Genomic DNA, 20,000 nt, shown 5'->3' with positions numbered 1-20,000 from the left:
CACCAGGTGCTTTGATATTTCTACCTGCTGTAAACTTCAATTGACCAACTTTACGACCAAATTGGACTTTTTTACGAGCAGATCTCTTCCTCTCCCTGCAGACCTTTGCTGTACACTGTAAAACTAAAGACGTTATACTTCCTGTTCAAGCAAAGCCTTTAGAGCTGTGCTACTTTTAATAAAAGGCTTGCTCTCAGTAAGAATCGGGGAAAGAAAAGATGAGACAGTTGCTTCTGTAAACTTATGTTTTCCGCTACCTTAGCGTTGTCTTTCTTCTGAATGCACTCGTATGTGGCGCCCTCTGCTGGCTGCGTTATCCTGGGCGCCTTTCCTTCTGCAATCAGCTTCACTGCTTCGACCTGCAGCCAAACAATTGTAGATGATATTAATGCACGTGGCTGCTTCGGTCTGGTGTCTGGTCTCCAGTCTGAGCTGGTGTTACACTGCTGGCTGAGGTGTTACCAGAGGACAGCAGGACAGTGGACAGTTTACTGCTCAGCTCACCTGGTCCAGAGGTCACCCTCCAGATAAGAGATGAATAAACAGAAAACAAACACATGGCGTCCAATCAGGTCTCAGGGAACGTCCTGAAAAACCTTCTCACCCGTGTCCGACGTTTGTACGACATAATCAGAGACATCAAATCAGCCGATCACGCGGCTGCAGAATCAACGCATTCAGGCATGTGGACGTGGTCCAGGCGACTGGCTGAGGTTCAAAGCAGCGTCAGAAAGGGGAGCAAACTGCTGATCTGCTGGGGTTTTAACCCACAACCACTTCCAGGGTTCCTAAAAAGAGGGACTACGACTGGTTGAGATGATAGCGACTCCAACAACCACTGGTTCCAACCAAGGGGTGAAGGAACAACAGGTGGAACCTTGAAGGAGCTGCGCTACAGCAGCAGGAGACCACACGGGTGCTGCGGTTCACACAGACTCACTGGACAGTAGAAGATTAGAAAACTGGTGTCATCAGCATGGATCAGCATGGATCCATCATCAGACCATCTCAATCTGGTTCCTGGACCATCAACACGACTCTCCTCCAGTGGCCTCTGCGGTCACCAGATCTTGGGCCAGTAGATCCCCTTTGGGACGTGGTTTAACTAGCATGGTGACCTAATAAAGTGGCCGGTGACACAGATCAGAGGGTCTGGCGGAGATGCCTTTAGATGTTTTTAGATGTCGCCAATCAGGCCGCGGCTCAAACACTGGCTGGTGGACGTGGGTCAGGGGCTGCTGTAGCCCTGAGACCAAAGCTGCAGGAAAAAAGACGTACGGTGCCTTTGACTCCCTCCGGGAAGAGGAACCTCTTGTAGATGGTGTTGACCGTGTCGTCGGGGTCGACGTGGCACTCCCTCTGCAGGAGGATGGGCCCGGTGTCCAGGCCGTCGTCGGCCCAGAACACCGTGAATCCTCCTTTCTGGTCTCCGTGGATCAGCGTCCTACGGCAGTCAGAGACAGTGCGCTCAAGCCGCCGCGCCCCCCCCCGGCTGCGTGGTTTCTGGACTCGAAGGTGCTCACTGACCAGTTGATGGCCGACGCCCCCCTGTGGCGAGGCAGCAGAGACGGGTGGTAGATGATGGAGCCGTGCTTAGGCCGGTTGATGACCTCCATGGGAATAAACTGAGAACAGAACGGCAGCACGTTGAGCTCGGCTCCGGTCCGGGCGTACTGGTCCACCACCTCGGGGATGGCCTGACCCTTCACACGCCAGCGGGGGAATTTGAAAACAGGGACGCCGTCCTTCTCTGCTTCGGTTGCTGCGGGACGGAAGAGAAAGCGCTCTGAAACCGCGTCAGGAGAACTGCGAGGCAGCGTCGCGGCGACCCTCCTCACCCAGGGGGTCGGCCTTTCCGTCCTTGTCTGGGATGGTGAAGACCCCCACGATGGTGTGGCCGTCCTTCCTCAGCTCCTTGTACACCTCCTGGCCAAACAGACTCTGCCCAATCACGGCGATCTTCATCCTCTCAGAGTTCTGCAGAGGCGGCGAGACACCCCCCCCGCCCGAGGTCAGGACAGCAATGAGCGGGGATTTCCACATTTATAAGGAATATTTACAGATGGACATCAGGAAGTCACCGCCTGAGACACTCTGAAAGAACTACATGACCCACAATCCTATTCGCATTTATTCACATGTTTGGAATTGTTCTGTAGCTACAAATGGGGGGGGGGGGTGATGATGACAGGTGCCCGCCAGGCCACACCTGACCAGACAGCCTGCCCAAATCTTCCAAGGAGGTCTTGGGAGACCGCTACAAGTTGATCTAAGTCCTAAATCAGTGGACATGTCAGGTCGCCTTAACTCGGAACAAAAGTTTAGCAGATCTCAAAACTTTGTCAACCCCTAAGTAAAACGAGCCCGAGTCGACCGGGCTCGTTTCTACGCCACGTGCACGGAACAGTGCACATTCGGTGCAAGTGGAGCCACTTTAGACGCAGTCTTACCGTCGCCTGAAGGCTGGAGTTCAAACGTCGGTGCAGAAAGGCAGATCCAGGGGACACCGTTGCCTTTAATTTCCTCCCACCTCCGCACACTCTGGCCTCCTTATTGCGTAACGTGCACGCAGCAGATGATTGGGCAAGAACGCAGCAGGGGGTGACCTATCAGGTCCAACTGGCGAACCAGCGTCTCCGCAACCCTCAGATGATATCGATCCCCCAGGAGTAGAGACAGCCCGAGTGACGTCACGGATCGATCTGTTTGCCCTCATCTCGCTTCTATATGGATTCAAAATTGCAAAACACTGCTGTATTGACATAAAAATGACGGGGGTGCAGCCCCCCCCACGCCGCTGATGCCTTTCGCAAACCCTCATTAATGTGACGGGGGCGTGGTTTGTGGTGGGCGTGGTTTGGAGGAGCTGCAGGCGCCCACTCAAAAGAGGCCGGAAGCAGCTTCCTGGGAAAGATGGCGGCTCCGCTGATGCTAATTCTGATCTTAGCTGTAACCATCCGTGCTGCTCTGTACAGGTCCAATTTAGCGGACCTAATTGCGGAGCGGGTGGAGGTGGTCTCTCCGCTAACAGCCTGGAAAAGAGGTGAGAAGCGTCGGCCTCGTAAGACCGTCCCGACCGCCTCGTAAGACCGTCCCGACCGGAGCCTCCACCCGGTAGTTCATTGACAAGCCCCGGTTACCCAGAACAGGTTCAGCAACTACAAATGCGGGTTCGCTTCCAGCGTGTGGAGGGCCGGTTCCGCGGGGCTTTCGGTCACCGATGGGTTTGTGGCTGGTTTTTACCGCTGTGTGCTGGTCCCGGACGGGGAGAGGGTGCTAGCGCCGCCGCAGCCCCGCGGATGGAGCACCGTGGGATCACCCTGGGATCACCTGCCGCATCCAGCTTTCCAAGAATAGGATCGTTAGGATCGAATAGGATGCTTCAAACCACAGAAGATGCGCTTTAACCTAAAACGCACCTTTAAACCTGCCACTTTCTGGAGCTTTTGACCGCTTTAACTGCTCATTTCTCACCCATTATTAGCACTGCTACAACTGGCCCCCGAATCCCCTTTGTTTAATATTGTTTAACATTAATACCAATGTTGGAGAAAGCCTTAAACCTATTTTATTCTTTCCCTCATGAACCTTAATATCTTTCACAAAGCTACCGGTCATGGTTTGATCTGATCATTTTCTCCAAAGCAGTATTTCTAAAGCTACACATATCAGAGAGCAGCACAAGCGGTTCCTTATTTAGATTTGAACAAGGATGAATCCTCTGATGTCAAATTAGAAATGATTTCTATGGAGTCCCGTTGAAGGCTGTGTCCGTGACCCCTGGTATGACTGTTGTTATCGTTCCTACAGTGGTGGAAGGTTTGGCTCTGCTCGACCTGGGAGTCTCGCCATATTCCGGAGACGTGTTCCATGAGGTAAAAACCACTGGTGACCCAGTTTATGCTGCCGTTGACCTGTCCAGGCCACTTGGAAACGGTCGCCCGTGGCAGGGTCCTGTATCGTATGCTAGTTCAGACAGTAGAGAGGCCACATCGGTGACACGAAAGGCTTCTGAACGTGCACAAATGGGGATGTGTGTGAATGCTCTCTCAATGTTAGCATTTAGCTAATGCTGGCGCTACTATGATAAAGCTACTGTAGACTTAAGGTCCTTTACATCCCATAAAGTGATCAACTGACCTGATTTCTATGTTGATCTGTTTTGGGGCATTGTGTCATCGGGTTTTCTCTTTCAGACTCCCCTCATCATTTACCTCTTCCACTTTGTTGTGGACTATGCAGAGATAACGTTCATGGTAGGAGACCTCAAGGTCCACTTCCTCGGTGTGAGTGATGCCTTTCAGACCGTGTCCCTTGTCTCTGCAGCTAGCGGACGTGCTCACGGCTGTGGCGCTCTACAAAGCAGTGAAGGAGTACAACAAACAAGTGGTGAGTCCTTCCGATGGATTTAGGAGCCCACAAATGTGCTTTTGAGCTTTGAGCGTTCAGTTTGGCCCCTCATCTAAACACGTGAATACTGACAAAAGCTTGACGTCTGAATGCGTCTTCAGTTCAGAAAGCAGAAATTCGCCCTGGAAGCGGACCGGTACCCCCTTGACTGCCTGGAGCTCATCAGAACTCCCAAAGAGATGTACTACATTCCCCTGAAGGTGGCAACATTGTAAGTACGAGAGGACAGGTCTCAACGTGAGGACACAGGCATGAAGAACAACTCCTCCTCTCCTCACAGTTACCTTCTGAACCCGTTCACCATCCTGTCCTGCGTCGCCAAGTCCACCTGTGCTCTCAACAATGCTGTGATTGCGCTCTTCTTCCTCGCTACTATAAAAGGTCAGATTTGCTTCCTCGGCATGAATGTGTGGATGAAGCACATTCCGATCCGGGATTCTGGGTGTGTGTGCAGGGAACGTGCTGCTGAGCGCCATTTTCCTGGCCTTGGCCACCTACCAGTCCATCTACCCCCTCAGCCTCTGCGCTCCTGCACTGCTCTATTTCATGCAGGTACTGAGAACGTCCTCCTCCTCTTCCTCCTCCTCCGAGTCCCTCTTGATTTTCCCATGTGGTTCCTCCCCAGCGCCAGTACATCCCAGTCAACTACAGACGGGCCAGTTTCTGGTGGTTCCTCACGCAGTACGCCTTCATCTACCTGGGCAGCCTCTTCATCATCGTCGGCCTCTCGTTCTTCCTGCTGGGCTCGTGGGACTACCTGCAGTCCGTCTACGGCTTCATGTGAGGGGACGTTCACGGCCACCTTCAGGGCTGGTTTCCGTCTGGTCCCGGTTGACCTGGGCTTATGCTTCCTCTCTCCAGCCTCTCGGTACCCGACCTGACCCCCAACATCGGCCTCTTCTGGTATTTCTTCGCGGAGATGTTTGAACACTTTCGGCTCTTCTTCCTCTTCGTCTTCCAGATCAACGTCTTCTTCTACACCCTCCCTCTGTCCATCAAACTGAAGTAAGTCCTCCTCTCCCCTCCCCCGGCAGCTGTTGCTAGGAGACCTCCAGTTCCTGGGCTAAACTGTGTGTGTTTGCAGGGATCATCCAGTGTTCCTCATGTTCATGCAGCTGGCTGTCATTTCCATCTTTAAATCCTACCCCACGGTGGGAGACGTGGCTCTTTACCTGGCCTTCATACCTGTCTGGAGTCACCTGCACAGATGTGAGTCAGAGCAGATGTCGCCTGTCGGGGTTTCGTTGACTTCGTTCACGTCTTTATTGATGATCCACCTGTTTCATGAAAAGTGCAGTTTTGTAGCAGACGCACGCCGTTAGAAACGCCCTCTTTATCTCGATCTGTTCTTCTTTGGAAGCATTGCAAAGATTAGAAACTGTCTTTTTTCTAGTGGGAAAACACCAGAATTGCAGTGAAAATTTAACATTAACAAGGTTTATTCATTTAATTTTTCAAGTTTGGCGGGCCGGATTAAAACGTTTAACGGGCCGCGTGTGGCCCCCGGGCCGTAGTTTGCCCATGCCTGGTCTAGAGACACTTCTGATTGTGACAGATGCTACATTAAAAAAAGTTTAATTCAGTTAAAATGGACAAATAAAATCTATCACAGAATAGAATTTTATCAGCAGCAAAAAAAAAAACAAACGGGTTTAAAAACTATTACAGAGAACAGAAATGTTTGTTTTTTAATAATTCTTGTCTCTATTGTTGATTCTTCTGTTCTAAAGGTTCCTAACTAAAACTGTATTTTGCTTCTGTTTTTGGCCGGATATATGACTGTATATTATAACATGGTTGCTCTGGAGCTCAGAGGTTCTTCTGTGCACCCCTGCCCAAGCATGAAGGGACGTTCACGGTTCTGTCTGTCCCCCCCCTCCGCAGTCTTGAGGAACATCTTCCTCGTGGCCTGTGTCCTGCTGGCCTGCTCTGCTCTGTTCCCTGTCCTCTGGCACCTCTGGATCTATGCAGGCAGCGCCAACTCCAACTTTTACTACGCCATTACGCTCCTCTTCAATGTAGCTCAGGTATGACGGCAGCTGTTGGGATTTAGCCTCTGACAGCTGAGCGTGACCTTTCTGCTCACCATCGACCTCGGCAGTGATCACCGTCTTTGGTTTCCCTCAGATTTTGCTGGTGTCGGACTATTTCCACGCGTTCCTGAGGCGGGAACACCATCTCAGTTATGGACTCTATCTGAAGAGGAAGGACGGCTCCGAGGCTACGCTAGTTCTGAAATAAAGTGGCCCGTGGGTGCCGCCAGCACGCCTGGTGGGGAGCGTCCACCGGCCGAGGGAGGACCTTGTCTCAACTGTTTTGAGTCACGTGTGAGGATGAGCAAAGACATGAAACACGAGCTCAGTGGGCGGAGCATCCCTGCACATGTGGAAGTCCGGCTCAGGATGTGCACTGATGACGATGACCTGAACTGGCCAACAACCTAACTTCTCTCCTGTATTCTGAAGTGTTCTTATTTTTTAAGCCTTTCTGTAAATGGAGCCAGTTTGTAGATTTTTTTTTAGCAACTTCTTTGGCCCGAAAGCCAAAGCGGACTAATTTATGTTGGCTGCTCGTTCTGCTGCTGCAGGTCTGAGGAATAAACACAGCCACCGTCATGCGACTTCACGTATGGACGCTGTTTTCAAGCCTCAAATTCTGGGAACTGTGTCCTCCTACCGCACTCGCAGCGCTGGGAATGGTTATTGCAAATGGGTTTTGTTGTTTTACACTCTAAAGGTAACAGAAATAAATAAATTATTTGAAAATAAGAACGAGGCCGTTTCGATGTCGAGTTCATTTACAGCAGCGAATGTTAGGTCCGTGTTTTTGAGCCCATTCTCCCAACATAAGCACAATCATTTTTCCTTTACTAGTTGAAATACTTTTTTAAAACCAAAACTGTCGCGTATCGAGTTCAAACTTCATGCTTCACTCATTCCCACCCACATCTCTCCCCCAACCAGGTAGATCCCGCCACAGAGCTAAGTTCAGGAATGTACTTCCGGTCTGAAATAAAGTTCCTCCAGCACAAAGGATGGTTGAAATTCTCTTCACAACGCATGTTCCATAATCAAAGTAACAATATGTCACAGGTGTTTCCGGCATCCGCACAATTTAATGCGAGGTTTTTGTGTTTTTCTCTGCACGGAGCCAATTCTAACAGTAAATACTGACGACGCTGCGTACGGCGATCACGTGACCACCAAGACGTTTGACTTCCGCTCGCGTGATCGTCTCGTATCGGTTCCAAACCGGAAGAGGCGCGGCCTAAAGCGAATATTCATTAGCTTTCGCGGGCTTTGGTTGTCACGTGGTAATTTCGCGCGAAAAGTGACATCCGGCCGGAGTCTTCATTTCTCGGAGAAGCGGCGACAGACGCGCATACGGCAATGGCGGTGAGTAAAAACTCTTATTGTTAAAACTCTTATTGTTAAAAATCTTATTGTTTACTGTCTGTTTTATTTGGGTACATTTAGGAGATACTAAAGATAGACTAATTCTATCTGTGGGTTTTTGCGCGAGACGGTACACCTTCGTATTTACAGTTTCTTCACAAGCACTTCGTATTACCGAACACTATAAAATAGTTCTCATTTAAATCTTAAGAAGCCAGAATTCTGCAATTTAAGACTTTGTGCGTCGGCCCTGTCGATGAGGCGATTTATTTGTCGTGATTGTCTTTGTCATGTCGAGGAGCGAATCAAACTGTGAGAATAACTGGTTATTTAACCTACCAGCCGAGAATGTTTACCACTCTATATCGTGGCACTTGAAGGCAACACTTATATTCAATATCCATAATAATCAGGTTTATTGGAGATGCGTTGGACCACGTGTGTGATATAATGATCATCATCTCCATTCATCAGGATTCTTCAGAGTCGTACAACATGGCCACCAGCCCCAGCCGGGCCTCCCGGAGGGGGGACCTGACCTCCAGCCCTGGGAGAGACCTGCCGCCCTTTGAGGATGAATCGGAGGGGATCCTGGGAGACGGGCAACTGCCCGGGGAGGAGGAGGAGGGGGAGGACGAAGGAGAAGAACTCATCGGGGATGGGATGGAGAGGTGAGAGCCGGTTTTCCTTCTGTCCACCGAGATCGGCTCTGACCCTGATCGACGGCCTCGTCTCTGAGCAGAGATTACCGCCCGATCCCAGCGCTGGATCGGTATGAAGCAGAGGGTTTGGACATGGATGAAGAGGACCTGTCGGAGCTGTCGCCCGGAGCCCGAGCCGCTGCGGAGGAAGCCATGAGGAGGAGGGACAGAGAGGAAGGAATCAGCGGACGTCTGCGGAGGGGACTACTTTATGGTGCGGAGGGTGACCAAGCGATATTAGTTTAATTCATTTAAGTCGTGCGAAGGACGGAGCCACTCAAACGACTTTGCTTTGTTCTCCGTCAGACAGCGAAGACGAGGACGACGAGCGGCCGGCGGCCAGGCGGCGGCGTCTGGCCGAGCGGGCGGCCGAGGGCGTCGCCGACGAAGAGGAGGACATGATCGAGAGCATCGAGAACCTGGAGGACATGAAGGGCCACACGGTCAGGGAGTGGGTGTCCATGGTGGCGCCCCGGCTCGAGATCTACAACCGCTTCAAGAACTTCCTGCGGACCCACGTCGACGAGAACGGCCACAACGTGTTCAAGGAGAAGATCAGCGACATGTGTAAAGGTGAGGAACGGCCTCCGCGTCGCTGACCCCTGGTTCCATCTAACCCGTGCTTCCTCCCGGGGTTTCAGAGAACAAGGAGAGCCTGGTGGTGAACTACGAAGACCTGGCGGCCAGGGAGCACGTCCTGGCGTACTTCTTACCGGAGGCTCCGGCGGAGATGCTAAAGGTCCGTTTAGCGCCTGCGTCTCAAACCGCGGCAGCATTTTCCCCCCGTTCCTCACGTTTCTGTCCGTTTGCTGTCAGATTTTCGACGAGGCGGCCAAAGAGGTGGTGCTGGCCATGTACCCCAAGTACGGCCGCATCGCCCACGAGATCCACGTCCGCATCTCCAGCTTGCCGCTGGTGGAGGAGATCCGTTCGCTCCGGTAAACCTCTCCGCTCCCTCTTCAGGTGTCCGTTTGGGTTCTAGCAAAGTGAAATGAGACGTCCTCGTCCTCGTCCTGGTTCTCCCCAGGCAGCTTCACCTGAACCAGCTGATCAGGACCAGCGGGGTGGTCAGCAGCTGCACCGGCGTCCTCCCTCAGCTCGGCATGGTCAAGTACAACTGCAACAAGTGCAGCTTCGTGCTGGGGCCCTTTTTCCAGTCCCAGAACCAGGAGGTGAAGCCGGGCTCCTGTCCCGAGTGTCAGTCCCAGGGGCCCTTCGAGATCAACATGGAGGAGGTGAGACTCCAGCCGGCGCCGCGTCCCTTCCTTCCGTTAAGCTCCTCCCTCTCAACATGTGGGCGTGTCCCCCCTGCAGACGGTGTACCAGAACTACCAGAGAATCACCATCCAGGAGAGCCCTGGGAAGGTCGCCGCCGGCCGCCTCCCGCGCTCCAAGGACGCCATCCTGCTGGCCGACCTGGTGGACAACTGCAAGCCCGGCGACGAAATCGTGAGCCAGAGTTTTCTTTGTTTTTAAAAAAGAAAGGTTGAGCGGCGTCGGGTTAACGTGCTGTCGTGCGCGGCAGGAACTGACGGGGATCTACCACAACAACTACGACGGCTCTCTCAACACCGCCAACGGCTTCCCCGTGTTCGCCACCGTCATCCTCGCCAACCACGTCGCCCGCAGGGACGAGGGCGTGGCCGTGGCCGAGCTCACCGACGACGACGTGAAGGCCATCGTCGCCCTGTCCAAGGACGAGCAGATCGGCGAGCGGGTGAGCGCGGGAAGCCTCCGCTGTCGGTTTTTAACCCTTACGGTCCGGCCCGCTGAGCGTTTGGGGTCTTTCTGCAGCTCTTTGCCAGCATGGCGCCGTCCATCTATGGACACGAGGACATCAAGAGAGCTTTGGCTCTGTCTCTGTTTGGAGGAGAACCCAAGAACCCGGGAGGGAAACACAAAGTCCGTGGAGACATCAACGCGCTGCTGTGCGGAGACCCGGGGACGGCCAAGTCCCAGTTCCTCAAGTAGGCACCGACCTCAGCAGAGTGAGGGTGGGGGTGGAGCCGCTTTAAACCAGATGCGGCGTCGGTCTTTTCTGCGCAGGTACGTGGAGAAGGTGGCCAGTCGCGCCGTCTTCACCACGGGCCAGGGCGCCTCCGCCGTCGGCCTGACCGCCTACGTCCAGAGGCACCCGGTCAGCCGCGAGTGGACCCTGGAGGCCGGGGCGCTGGTGCTGGCCGACCGCGGGGTCTGTCTGATCGACGAGTTCGATAAGGTGAGTGGGACGGTCCGGTTGTCGACCGGCGGCGCCGCCTCTGGCCGCTTGCGGTGACCCCCCCCCCCCTCTGTCCATCAGATGAACGACGCGGACAGGACCAGCATCCACGAGGCCATGGAGCAGCAGAGCATCTCCATCTCCAAAGCCGGCATCGTCACCTCGCTGCAGGCCCGGTGCACCGTCATCGCCGCCTGTAACCCCATCGGGGGACGCTACGACCCCTCCTTGACCTTCGCCGACAACGTGGACCTGACGGAGCCCATCGTGTCTCGCTTCGACGTGCTGTGCGTTGTCCGGGACACCGTGGACCAGGTTCAGGTACCAGGAGCGCGCTGGGCGTTGGGCTCTGGTCTGAAAGCCGCTCTTCTTCACCGGGGTTTTGCCTCCTCCAGGATGAGATGTTGGCGCGGTTCGTGGTCGGCTCGCACATCAAACACCACCCCAACAACAAGGAAGCCGGCGTCGCCGCGGACGACGTGGTCCTCCACAACACCTCGGATGTCCCGCCCATTCCCCAGGAGCTCCTCAGGAAGTACATCATCTACGCCAAGGAGAGGGTAGGACCCAGAACCAGCTCTTCACTATCGTGCCCCCCCCCCCATCCATGACACACGTGTTCCGTCTGCAGATTCATCCCAAACTGAACCAGATGGACCAGGATAAAGTGGCTCGCATTTACAGTGACCTCCGCAGAGAGTCGATGGTGAGTGGTTCTGGAAGCCTGGAGAAGCTCCCGCCGTGGCCCAGCCAGCCAGCCAGCGTCACCTGGTGCGTGTGTGCCCCCTACAGGCCACGGGCAGCATCCCCATCACGGTGCGCCACATCGAGTCCATGATCCGCATGGCGGAGGCGCACGCCAAGATGCACCTGAGGGACTACGTGCTGGAGGACGACGTCAACATGGCCATCAGGGTGATGCTGGAGAGCTTCATCGACACGCAGAAGTTCAGCGTCATGAGGAGCATGAGGAAGGTGCGTGGGGGGGCGGCCACGGCAACGCTCGGCAACGCTGTGGGGGTGGCCGCGCGCTCATTTCTCCTCTCTGCAGACCTTCGCCCGCTACCTGGCCTTCCGGCGGGACAACAACGAGCTGCTGCTCTTCATCCTGAAGCAGCTGGTGGCCGAGCAGACGGCGTACCAGAGAAGCCGCTACGGCGTTCAGAACGACATGGTGGAGGTTCCAGAGAAGGACTTCAAGGACAAGGTAGCTCCACCCGGGGTGGGGGGGGGCGCTCGAGCGAGGTCGATCATCCCTTTTCTCGTTCTCTCCAGGCCAGACAGATCAACGTCCACAACCTGGCGGCCTTCTATGACAGCGACCTGTTCCGCGCCAACAAGTTCAGCCATGACTCGAAGAAGAAGCTGATCCTGCAGCAGTTCTGAGGAAAACGCCGCCCTTCTCGCCACCGGAGGGCTCCACAAACTGTACATAAGGGGGGGGGGGCGTTGAGCAGGGACGGACAACCCACAATCCAGAGGGGCTGTTAGCTTGATGCTGAGATCTGACCTCCACTGAGGTCGCAGCTTCTCGTAGCTTCGACATGATTTAGGGGTCGTTGTAAAATGTGTGTGTATATATCTGTGTGTGTGTGTGTGTGTGTGTGTGTGTGTGTGTGTGAGAACAGTGCATCTTCTGTCCTTGCTTGTTAGCATTAAACAGTTAGCAGGCACCAATCTGGCTCCATGTGAAAGAAGCTAGCTAAAGACAAAGAAATGACCCGTTTGTCCTGTTGGCGCTGGATAAATCGATGTTTGGTGTGAAACTCTTGCCATTAAATGCTGTTTTTGTAAGGTTGTTCAGGCTGGTGTGAATATGCTCAAGTCCACGTTGTACATTTCTGCTTCTGTGACGTCACATACAGCCAAAAATGGGACCTGCTGATGCTTTTATTTATTTCAGTTTGTAAGCTGGTTTACAAGTTGAGGTGCACAGATGCTCCTGGTTTCATGCTACTGCTACGCTAACATACATTAGTAATGATATCTCGCCCTTTGGGCCTGGCGAGACTCCTCTAAACCTAGATTTTAGATAGTAATCTCATCAGCTCTCACTTTAGCTTCATCCTTGGTCCAAAAACAAGGCGTAAAATCTGAGTGGATGCTCTAATCAGCTCGCCACCCCAAACATTCGTTTCTATCAGACCTGAATTATTATTTATTCTTTGTGCAGGAACATGACTGGCTGAGTTGAGCTTCTTTCTTCTTCATAACACTTTAGCAAACAGCATTGAACATCTGTGATAAATGTGTAATAAAACGGAAGCGTTTCTCCCCGGCACGTCTTCACAACAGTGCCCTCTAGCGGCCACTCGGGGGAACAGCAGCCGGTTAGCGCTGCCTCCCTCCGCTCTTTTCAGCGTCGGTGCTGCAGTCCGGCTGCAGCAGAGCAGGTTTGGGACGCGACCACTGCGTTTCGGATCTCCAGACCCAGACGGAGACACCAACCACAGCAGCTCCACCCAGACGGGGACACCAACCACAGCAGCTCCACCCAGACGTCTGCGGCTGAGGGCGGAGGAGGCAGAGATGCTGAGCACTGCAGCGTGCGTGCTCCGCGTCGCCCTGGCGGGTGAGTCTTCTCTTGCCTTTCATCCAGCAGCGACGCCAGGAGGAGCAGTCGGCCTCCGCCACCGCTCCACCAGCCCAGGCGCGTCACATGTCACATTTAACATCCACTGTCCAAAGCTAATCAGGATAGCAGCGGGGAGGTCTCTGCACAGTCCACGCACGCGCTGAAGCAGCGGGTGAGAAATGGTTTGCAATGCGCAAAGGTCTCGCGCTGCAGCGCCTGTGTCCAGCCTGTGTTGTCAGGGGGGGGCCAATCCCGGCCAGCCCTCCACGGAGTCCAAACCAGCCCGCTTAATCCTTCAAGGGTGCTGAGCTTAAAATGGCTTCGTGCTCACCGTGGTGTTTCTTTTCCTTCCTCAGTGACACTTTTGTCCACCTGTGAAGCCTTTCGATGGGATTCAGCCAAGCTCCTCTCACCTCTGGGGTCCCCCGTGGGCCCACTGCTCCAGTATGAGGGTTCAGGCCAAGGCCAGCTCATCCAGGACTCCAGTCAGCTCAAGCCCAGCCAAAGGTTGCACAGAACCAAGCGCCACCGCCAGCTGGTGCGGACGCAGCCTCATTTGGTCCACCACATGGCCGTGCCGGAGATAGAGGAGTCATCTCGTGCCGACGCCGGGGTGAAGCTGTCACCTGTCCGCCAGGGCGCCGCGAGGACCCGCGTGGACGAGGAGATGGAGGTAAAGATGAGGCGTTGCTGACCCCAGGGACCAGTTCAGCTCTGGTACCGAGTGAAGGCTGGGCCCTTCCTGCTATGGAGGGGGCAGGAACACAGCCGCCGCTGCCGCGGATGGTTCTGGAAGAGCAGGAGCTCACGCAGGAACTTCCTGGTGGTTCCTGCTCCTCTGGGGCCCAGGCTCTGGGCTGGACCCCCACAGATGTCCTATGAATGAAGTTAAACTGAACTAAACAAGATGTAACCGCATGACTTTTTTGTGATGGGGGTGTCTTTCCCTTCCAGCGGATGGTTCACCTGGGAGCCCCCCCGGGGCCAGAGATCTACAGGGGACGGCCGCGCACCCCTGAGGCGGACAAGGAGCTCCTCAACGGGCAGGAAGCCGAGGAGGAATCACAGGAGGCGTCGGGCTTCAACGGAAGCGACCTGGAGGGAGGGGAGAGCCGAGAGCCGCGGGGGCGGCAGAACGAGCGGGGGGCAGCGAGGGGGGGCCGACCGAGGGAGGGAGGAGCGGGGGAAGTCCTGGATGCGTTGGAGGCCAACCAGACAGCGGTGGACCTGGACGCACTGATCGGTCAGTCCGCTCTTCCCTCAGAACAACGCCAGCGGGACCCTGAGCGGACCCTGACTCGGCGTTAGCGCTACGTTAGCGCTAACGGACTGTAGCGACGTGTTCCCGGACGCGCCGTAACCGTCGCATCCCAAACCTCGTAACACTTCTTTGCTCTTTGCCCTCTCAGGCTACCAGCGGCCTTTCGACCCCATCGCCTCGCAGCGTCCCGGAGTCCCTCCTCCGGCCGAGCTGCACGGTTCTGCTCTCCAGCTGCGTCCGGAGGCGAGCGCTGAGGTGGACGCGGACCTTCATCCCAGCAGCCGCGGCGCCGCTCGGCTGTCCGTCCGTACCTCCGGCTCCACTTCCGATGCTCCCACTGTTGCCGGGGCAACGGGAACCTACGAGACTGACACTGACACAGACTTTTGGCGGCTGCAGAGCTACTTACAAGGTGCACCATCATGGATTTTTAGAACGTTTGGGCTGCTGGTTCCATGCCGCTGCGCCTCACCTGTGTCTTCTCCCTGAAGGAATTGGGCTGAATGGTGGGGGCGAAGAGGAAGAGGAGGGAGCCCCACTCACCACCCATCCCTCCACCACTGTTAGCTTCACGGACACCTCCTGGGATCAGATGGCAAAAGTAATGCCCTGGCCAGCCCAGAGGTCAGAGGTCGGGGGAGGTGGGGTCACAGAGATCTTCCTACCAGGCGACCACAACGAGGCGCAGCAGGTACGGTCATTTGAAGGCACACACGGGGGAGGAGCCTGTCTCTACCCAGCCCTGCACTCTGGGACGTGGGCTGGAAGTGGGAACCAGCAAGAACCTGGGGAGGAAGCTGTGGTTCTCCTGGAACCAACCCCCCCCCCCCGGGACGATGAGGTCCACGGGCAGGGCGGTCGTGGTTCCAGAGGCCAGTTCATGGTCTCAGGGGGCTGCTCGGTCTGGAACCGTCCACTGATCCGCGTTCTTGTCTGAGTCCTGCGCCACCTTATGACTGTTGTTTACAAGTTGCGACTGTGGCTCCCCCAGGTAGTCTGCCTGACCTGGACCGACCTTGTTGAGAGGGGCTACGTTGTCCTCAACATGACCCACAACATGAACTGCGTAAGTACAACACTGCAATAATATTTACCTTCACATTAGCAACAATGGCCACCACATAAAGAGAGCTCCCATGCTAATGCTAACGCTAACGCTCAGACGCGTCGGCGGTGGCCCACGTGCACCACGTTGCAGGGTCAACCGTGCATGATTGTGGTCTGTGTGGCAGGAGGAGTTCCGTGTGGACCAGGGTGTGCGACTGCTGAAGATCATGGATCAGGTGTTTGCTCGAAGAATGAAGAGTCCCGAGGGCTCCTGGATCCTCTACCTGAGCAAGCCCACGCACCAGCAGCCCCAGCTGCTGATGAACGTGGCGTCTGACCGCGGTGCGAGCGCACACACACACACACACACACACACACACACACACCACACACACACACACACACACTCACACACACACACACACACCACACACACACACTCACACACACACACACACTCACACACACTCACACACACACACACACACACACACCACACACACACACACACACACACTCACACACACACACACACACACACTCATCATGGAGTAAGGTGGGTTTCATTCCAGCGAGATGAACGTTACCGCAGCCCAGTGATGTGTTGACCTGCAGGATGAAGGACGGAGAGACGTGTCTGGACCTTCTTCTGCTGTTGTGTCTTTCAGGAGTGATGAATACCAACGATGTGCTGACCATGCTGGGAGAGATCAGGAACATCCTGCCTGAGGTACTTGGATGCGTTTTTCCGTGAACATTAAACTTCCATGCATGTGGATTCCTGGTGATTTGGCACCACTCTTTTCCACCAGTAACCAGCTTGGCACTTTTGAGCACAGACTCTGGTCACGTGACCACCAGGATGTGCTGAGGCCACACGGTGGTCCAGGTTTAAGCTCCTCCGGGGGGTGGGCTCATCACTCCAGGGTCGTCTCCATGGCTTTGTTCTCTCCCGTCAGGTTGGCGTCCAGAACTTCAGCGCAGCCGTGGGCTGCTCCTTCCCAACCAGCCAGAAGCGCAGCGACTACAGCAAGCTCTTCGTGGTTCTGGTGGTGATCGGGTCCGTCTGCACCGTCATCATCACCTCTGGTTCCGTATACATCTGCTGGCAGCGGCGCCTGCCTGCAACCAAGACCACGGTAAGAGTCCCCGGGCCACGTTTCCCCCGTGAAGATGAGGACCCCGAACCCTGTGCTCCTCCCTGCCCAGTTCCACGCTGATGAACTTCGCTTTGTGGAGAACGGTTGCCATGACAACCCCACCCTGGACGTGGCCAGCGACGGCCAGCACGAGATGCGGAAGAAGAAGCCAGACAGCAACGGTCTTCCAGGGGAAGGAGCCGTGGCCAGGGAGGAGGCCAACCGCTGGCAGGTGTCTGGAACCCACCGAGCGACCAAGAACGAGCAGAAGCTCTGTTAGCTCTGCTGCTAACACAGATCCTCATCTCGTCCTCCTCATGACAGGTGTTCGTCAACCAGGCCGTGGCCGAGGAGCAGGAGGAGGAGGACACGCATCTCTGAAGCAGCCAGAGGGGGGACGGAGGGAACCAGCGTGCACCATAACATAGAAGAAGCTGCTCATGTAAACACACAAGGTCTGGCGGGCCAACCTGGACAGGAGCTGGACCTCAGAGACCAGAGACGCTAGCTCTACGTGCTACCAGTTCACCACGGGACCTGGAGGTCTCTTCGTATATCCACTTCACTCCGCTTCAAATGGTCTTGGCGTTAGATTGTGTCCATTCGTCTCGTGTGCCTTATTGCCTTTAGCTTTTCACACGTGGCTGCAAGAAGAAGAAGAAGAAGAAGAAGAAGAGACACCCAGCATCAAATATATAGCAGCTCTAGCTAATCATAGCACCTTTTCACTTCAACGCTTTGAATGGAGGAGGAACCAGAAGGGAGAGATGTTTGCTTTCACACGTGCTCGGTGTGTCGTGCCCAGCCGAGGAGGGCGACCTTGTGCGACCTTGTGCGACCTTGTGCGACCTTGTGTGACCTTGTGCGCTGGCGAGGCTGTTGAACATGTGAGTGAAAATGAGCCGTGTACAATAAACGCCACTGTGGGTCATCAGCAGGTTCCCCGTGCTTTGTGTTGCTGCAACGGTTTCACCCAGAATTAAAGCAGCATGACGGACGGTTGGGTCACTTCCAGGGGGGGGGGGGGGGCAGAAGAACTGATGTCACTCAGGAACTTAAAACTGGAAGCTCTAATATTTCCTCTCTAAAGGTAAAATGGGGCCCAGGCCCCCTGCTGTGGAGCCAGGTACTAAGATTAGTCTAAGATTAGTCTAATCTTCCTCTCCTCTCCTCTCCTCCTCTCCCCTCCTCTCCTCTCCCTCCTCTCCTCTCCTCTCCTCTCCTCTCCCCTCCTCTCCTCCCTCTCCTCTCCTCTCCTCTCCTCTCCTCTCCTCCTCCCCCTCCTCTCCTCCTCTCCCCTCCTCTCCTCTCCTCTCCTCTCCTCTCTCCTCTCCTCTCCTCTCCTTTCCCTCTCCTCTCCTCCTCTCTCCTCCTCCTCCTCTCCTCTCCTCTCCCTCTCCTCCTCTCTCTCCTCTCCTCTCCTCTCCTCCTCTCCTCCCTCTCCTCTCCTCTTCCTCTCCTCTCCTAACCCTCTCCTCCTCTCCTCTTCCTCTCCTCTCCTCCTCTCCTCTCTCTTCCTCTCCTCTCTCTCCTCTCCTCTCTCCTCTCCTCCTCCTCTCCTCCCTCTCCTCCTCCTCTCTCCTCTCCCCTCCCCTCTCCTCTCCTCTCCTCCTCTCTCCTCTCCTCTCCTCTCCTCTCCTCCTCCTCTCCTCTCCTCTCCTCTCCTCTCCTATCAACTCTTAAGATTTAAAACAGACGGACCTCAATTACCAGAATAAATACCAGTATAATTCTATAGTAGTTTACCTGTGGTTTAGCTCGGTAGTTTACCTGTGGTTTATCTCAGTAGTTTACCTGTGGTTTAGCTTGTAGTTTACCTGTGGTTTATCTCAGTAGTTTACCTGTGGTTTAGCTCGGTAGTTTACCTGTGGTTTAGCTCGGTAGTTTACCTGTGGTTTAGCTCAATAGTTTACCTGTGGTTTAGCTCGGTAGTTTACCTGTAGTTTATCAAAATAATCGTTTTGCAGATGGACAGAATGTGCATTCTTGGTCTGCTCTCATTCTTCAGGTGTGTTTAATCAAGGTTCTGATTAGCCTTTATATTTTTACTTCAATTACTACAATTTTGGTTGTAACAGACGCTATATAAATAAAGATTGATCAGGCAAATGGCATTGAAAAAGATGTAAAGAAATATTTAAGACAAATTAAAAATAGGCAAATGAAACATGAATGGTAAAAGTGGCAGACACACGCTACAACTTAAATAAAATACAAGTTTAATTAAAAAAAGAAAAGTGTGGGGTTGCTCGGTGACGTCATGTGAGGTGTATCTAAGAAAAGTATTTTAAAATGTCGAGCTGGAAATTTTGAGAGGAAAACGATGAAAAATATAAACATGCTGTCTTGATGGTTCAAATAAAGAAAAATTCTGACAAATATATCACAAATATTTCTCGCAATCATAAAGTTTTGTCGCGAATCTGCGTCAGCTGCTCCCAGGACCTAAGATGGCGGCAGGGTTCGCGCATGCGCAGTTAGCGCCGGAGGGCGAGGCTAACGCTAGCTAGCGGCGACGTGTGCGCTCAGGTGTCATGACGCGGTAGTGGAGAGGTTAAGGCAGTTTATCTGTGCGGAGAATGAGCCTGGAAAATGTCAGGTCTGGTAATTTCCCCCTTATTTTCATTCCAACACCCACGGACGCGCTTGCCAATTTGAATGTTTTTCTTGTAGCTTCCCTGTATTTTACAATTGACTCTCGCACTTGCAATGTTTTGTTTCTGGGGAACTAAGCTAACAGGCTAACTACTAGCGAAGCCTACGTTAATACGAACTTCGACACATGCAATAAACAGTTACCTAAATAGTAAGAACATTACCACATATGTTGGAATAAAATACTAGTGTTCTGTAAATGACGTATTTACCAATCTCGCCAGAAAGCCAGTTCTTAATGTACACGGATTGATCTATATATAACTAGTTAGCGTGCTAATGCTAACATCGCTAGCACGGCGATTATTTTTGGAGAAATAAGTGAGGGATGTAGATGGGACACTTAATGTGGAATTAATCCTTCCTGGTGGGTTCACTTTCTCTTCAGTTCTCGGCAGCATTTAAAGGGATATTTCAAATTAAAATGAGCACTTTTCATAATTCTGCGGTACAATGGCTGTGGAGCAAGAACCTTATTAGGGTTCCATATTTCCCACGATTGAGAGGTTTTGTGGTCCTCAGACCTTTCCCTGTGCTGTTCCCAGGTACGACCCGAGCACGCTGACGTCTGGATTCTGTGAACTGTTCCTCCATCATCC

General features: G+C 53.9%; 4 protein-coding genes and 1 long non-coding RNA gene across 5 annotated transcripts in view; 4 read left to right on the top strand and 1 right to left on the bottom strand.

Annotated features, from left to right (window-relative positions):
- LOC130524478 (uncharacterized) overlaps positions 1 to 217 on the top strand; it is a 1,196-nt gene extending 979 nt beyond the window's left edge. The window contains exon 2 of the long non-coding RNA XR_008950152.1: positions 1 to 217. This exon is cut by the window's left edge and continues 650 nt beyond it. This is a non-coding gene — a long non-coding RNA (uncharacterized LOC130524478).
- Positions 1 to 2,588, bottom strand: part of LOC130524463 (cytosolic 10-formyltetrahydrofolate dehydrogenase-like) — an 8,922-nt gene extending 6,334 nt beyond the window's left edge. Inside the window, exons 1-5 of the mRNA XM_057030629.1 lie at positions 2,451 to 2,588; positions 1,839 to 1,977; positions 1,528 to 1,762; positions 1,279 to 1,444; positions 258 to 359 (exon numbers count right to left, since the gene is read on the bottom strand). Of these exons, the coding sequence (XP_056886609.1) occupies positions 258 to 359; positions 1,279 to 1,444; positions 1,528 to 1,762; positions 1,839 to 1,965 (630 nt within the window). The 5' untranslated portion in view covers positions 1,966 to 1,977; positions 2,451 to 2,588. The remainder of the gene's footprint in view (positions 1 to 257; positions 360 to 1,278; positions 1,445 to 1,527; positions 1,763 to 1,838; positions 1,978 to 2,450) is intronic.
- A 190-nt stretch (positions 2,589 to 2,778) lies between these two features.
- Positions 2,779 to 7,181, top strand: pigu (phosphatidylinositol glycan anchor biosynthesis, class U). The gene is made up of 12 exons (XM_057030650.1): positions 2,779 to 3,043; positions 3,811 to 3,875; positions 4,197 to 4,256; positions 4,327 to 4,389; positions 4,512 to 4,621; positions 4,691 to 4,791; positions 4,865 to 4,962; positions 5,036 to 5,190; positions 5,272 to 5,415; positions 5,495 to 5,619; positions 6,295 to 6,437; positions 6,538 to 7,181. The coding sequence occupies exons 1-12, from the start codon at positions 2,914 to 2,916 to the stop codon at positions 6,649 to 6,651; spliced, it is 1,308 nt and encodes a 435-aa protein (XP_056886630.1). The 5' UTR covers positions 2,779 to 2,913; the 3' UTR covers positions 6,652 to 7,181.
- A 508-nt stretch (positions 7,182 to 7,689) lies between these two features.
- mcm2 (minichromosome maintenance complex component 2) lies at positions 7,690 to 12,523 on the top strand. The gene is made up of 17 exons (XM_057030630.1): positions 7,690 to 7,805; positions 8,280 to 8,476; positions 8,548 to 8,720; positions 8,813 to 9,079; positions 9,148 to 9,245; positions 9,323 to 9,444; positions 9,534 to 9,741; positions 9,821 to 9,955; positions 10,032 to 10,223; positions 10,301 to 10,473; positions 10,553 to 10,724; positions 10,806 to 11,045; positions 11,120 to 11,284; positions 11,356 to 11,430; positions 11,517 to 11,699; positions 11,776 to 11,931; positions 12,000 to 12,523. Exons 1-17 carry the CDS (start codon positions 7,800 to 7,802, stop codon positions 12,108 to 12,110), a joined length of 2,673 nt encoding a protein of 890 aa, XP_056886610.1. The 5' UTR covers positions 7,690 to 7,799; the 3' UTR covers positions 12,111 to 12,523.
- Positions 12,524 to 13,044: 521 nt separating this feature from the next.
- On the top strand, positions 13,045 to 17,680 carry podxl2 (podocalyxin-like 2). Its single transcript, XM_057030648.1, has 11 exons — positions 13,045 to 13,296; positions 13,656 to 13,972; positions 14,254 to 14,542; positions 14,709 to 14,972; positions 15,052 to 15,251; positions 15,552 to 15,626; positions 15,793 to 15,949; positions 16,276 to 16,337; positions 16,567 to 16,746; positions 16,817 to 16,978; positions 17,071 to 17,680. Exons 1-11 carry the CDS (start codon positions 13,254 to 13,256, stop codon positions 17,125 to 17,127), a joined length of 1,806 nt encoding a protein of 601 aa, XP_056886628.1. The 5' UTR covers positions 13,045 to 13,253; the 3' UTR covers positions 17,128 to 17,680.
- Positions 17,681 to 20,000: the final 2,320 nt, after the last annotated feature.

Source organism: Takifugu flavidus, chromosome 4, assembly GCF_003711565.1.
Source record: "Takifugu flavidus isolate HTHZ2018 chromosome 4, ASM371156v2, whole genome shotgun sequence".
NCBI classification, from domain to species: domain Eukaryota; kingdom Metazoa; phylum Chordata; class Actinopteri; order Tetraodontiformes; family Tetraodontidae; genus Takifugu; species Takifugu flavidus.
Note: the sequence above shows the minus strand (reverse complement) of the source record. Positions and strands in the feature narration are given on the sequence as shown.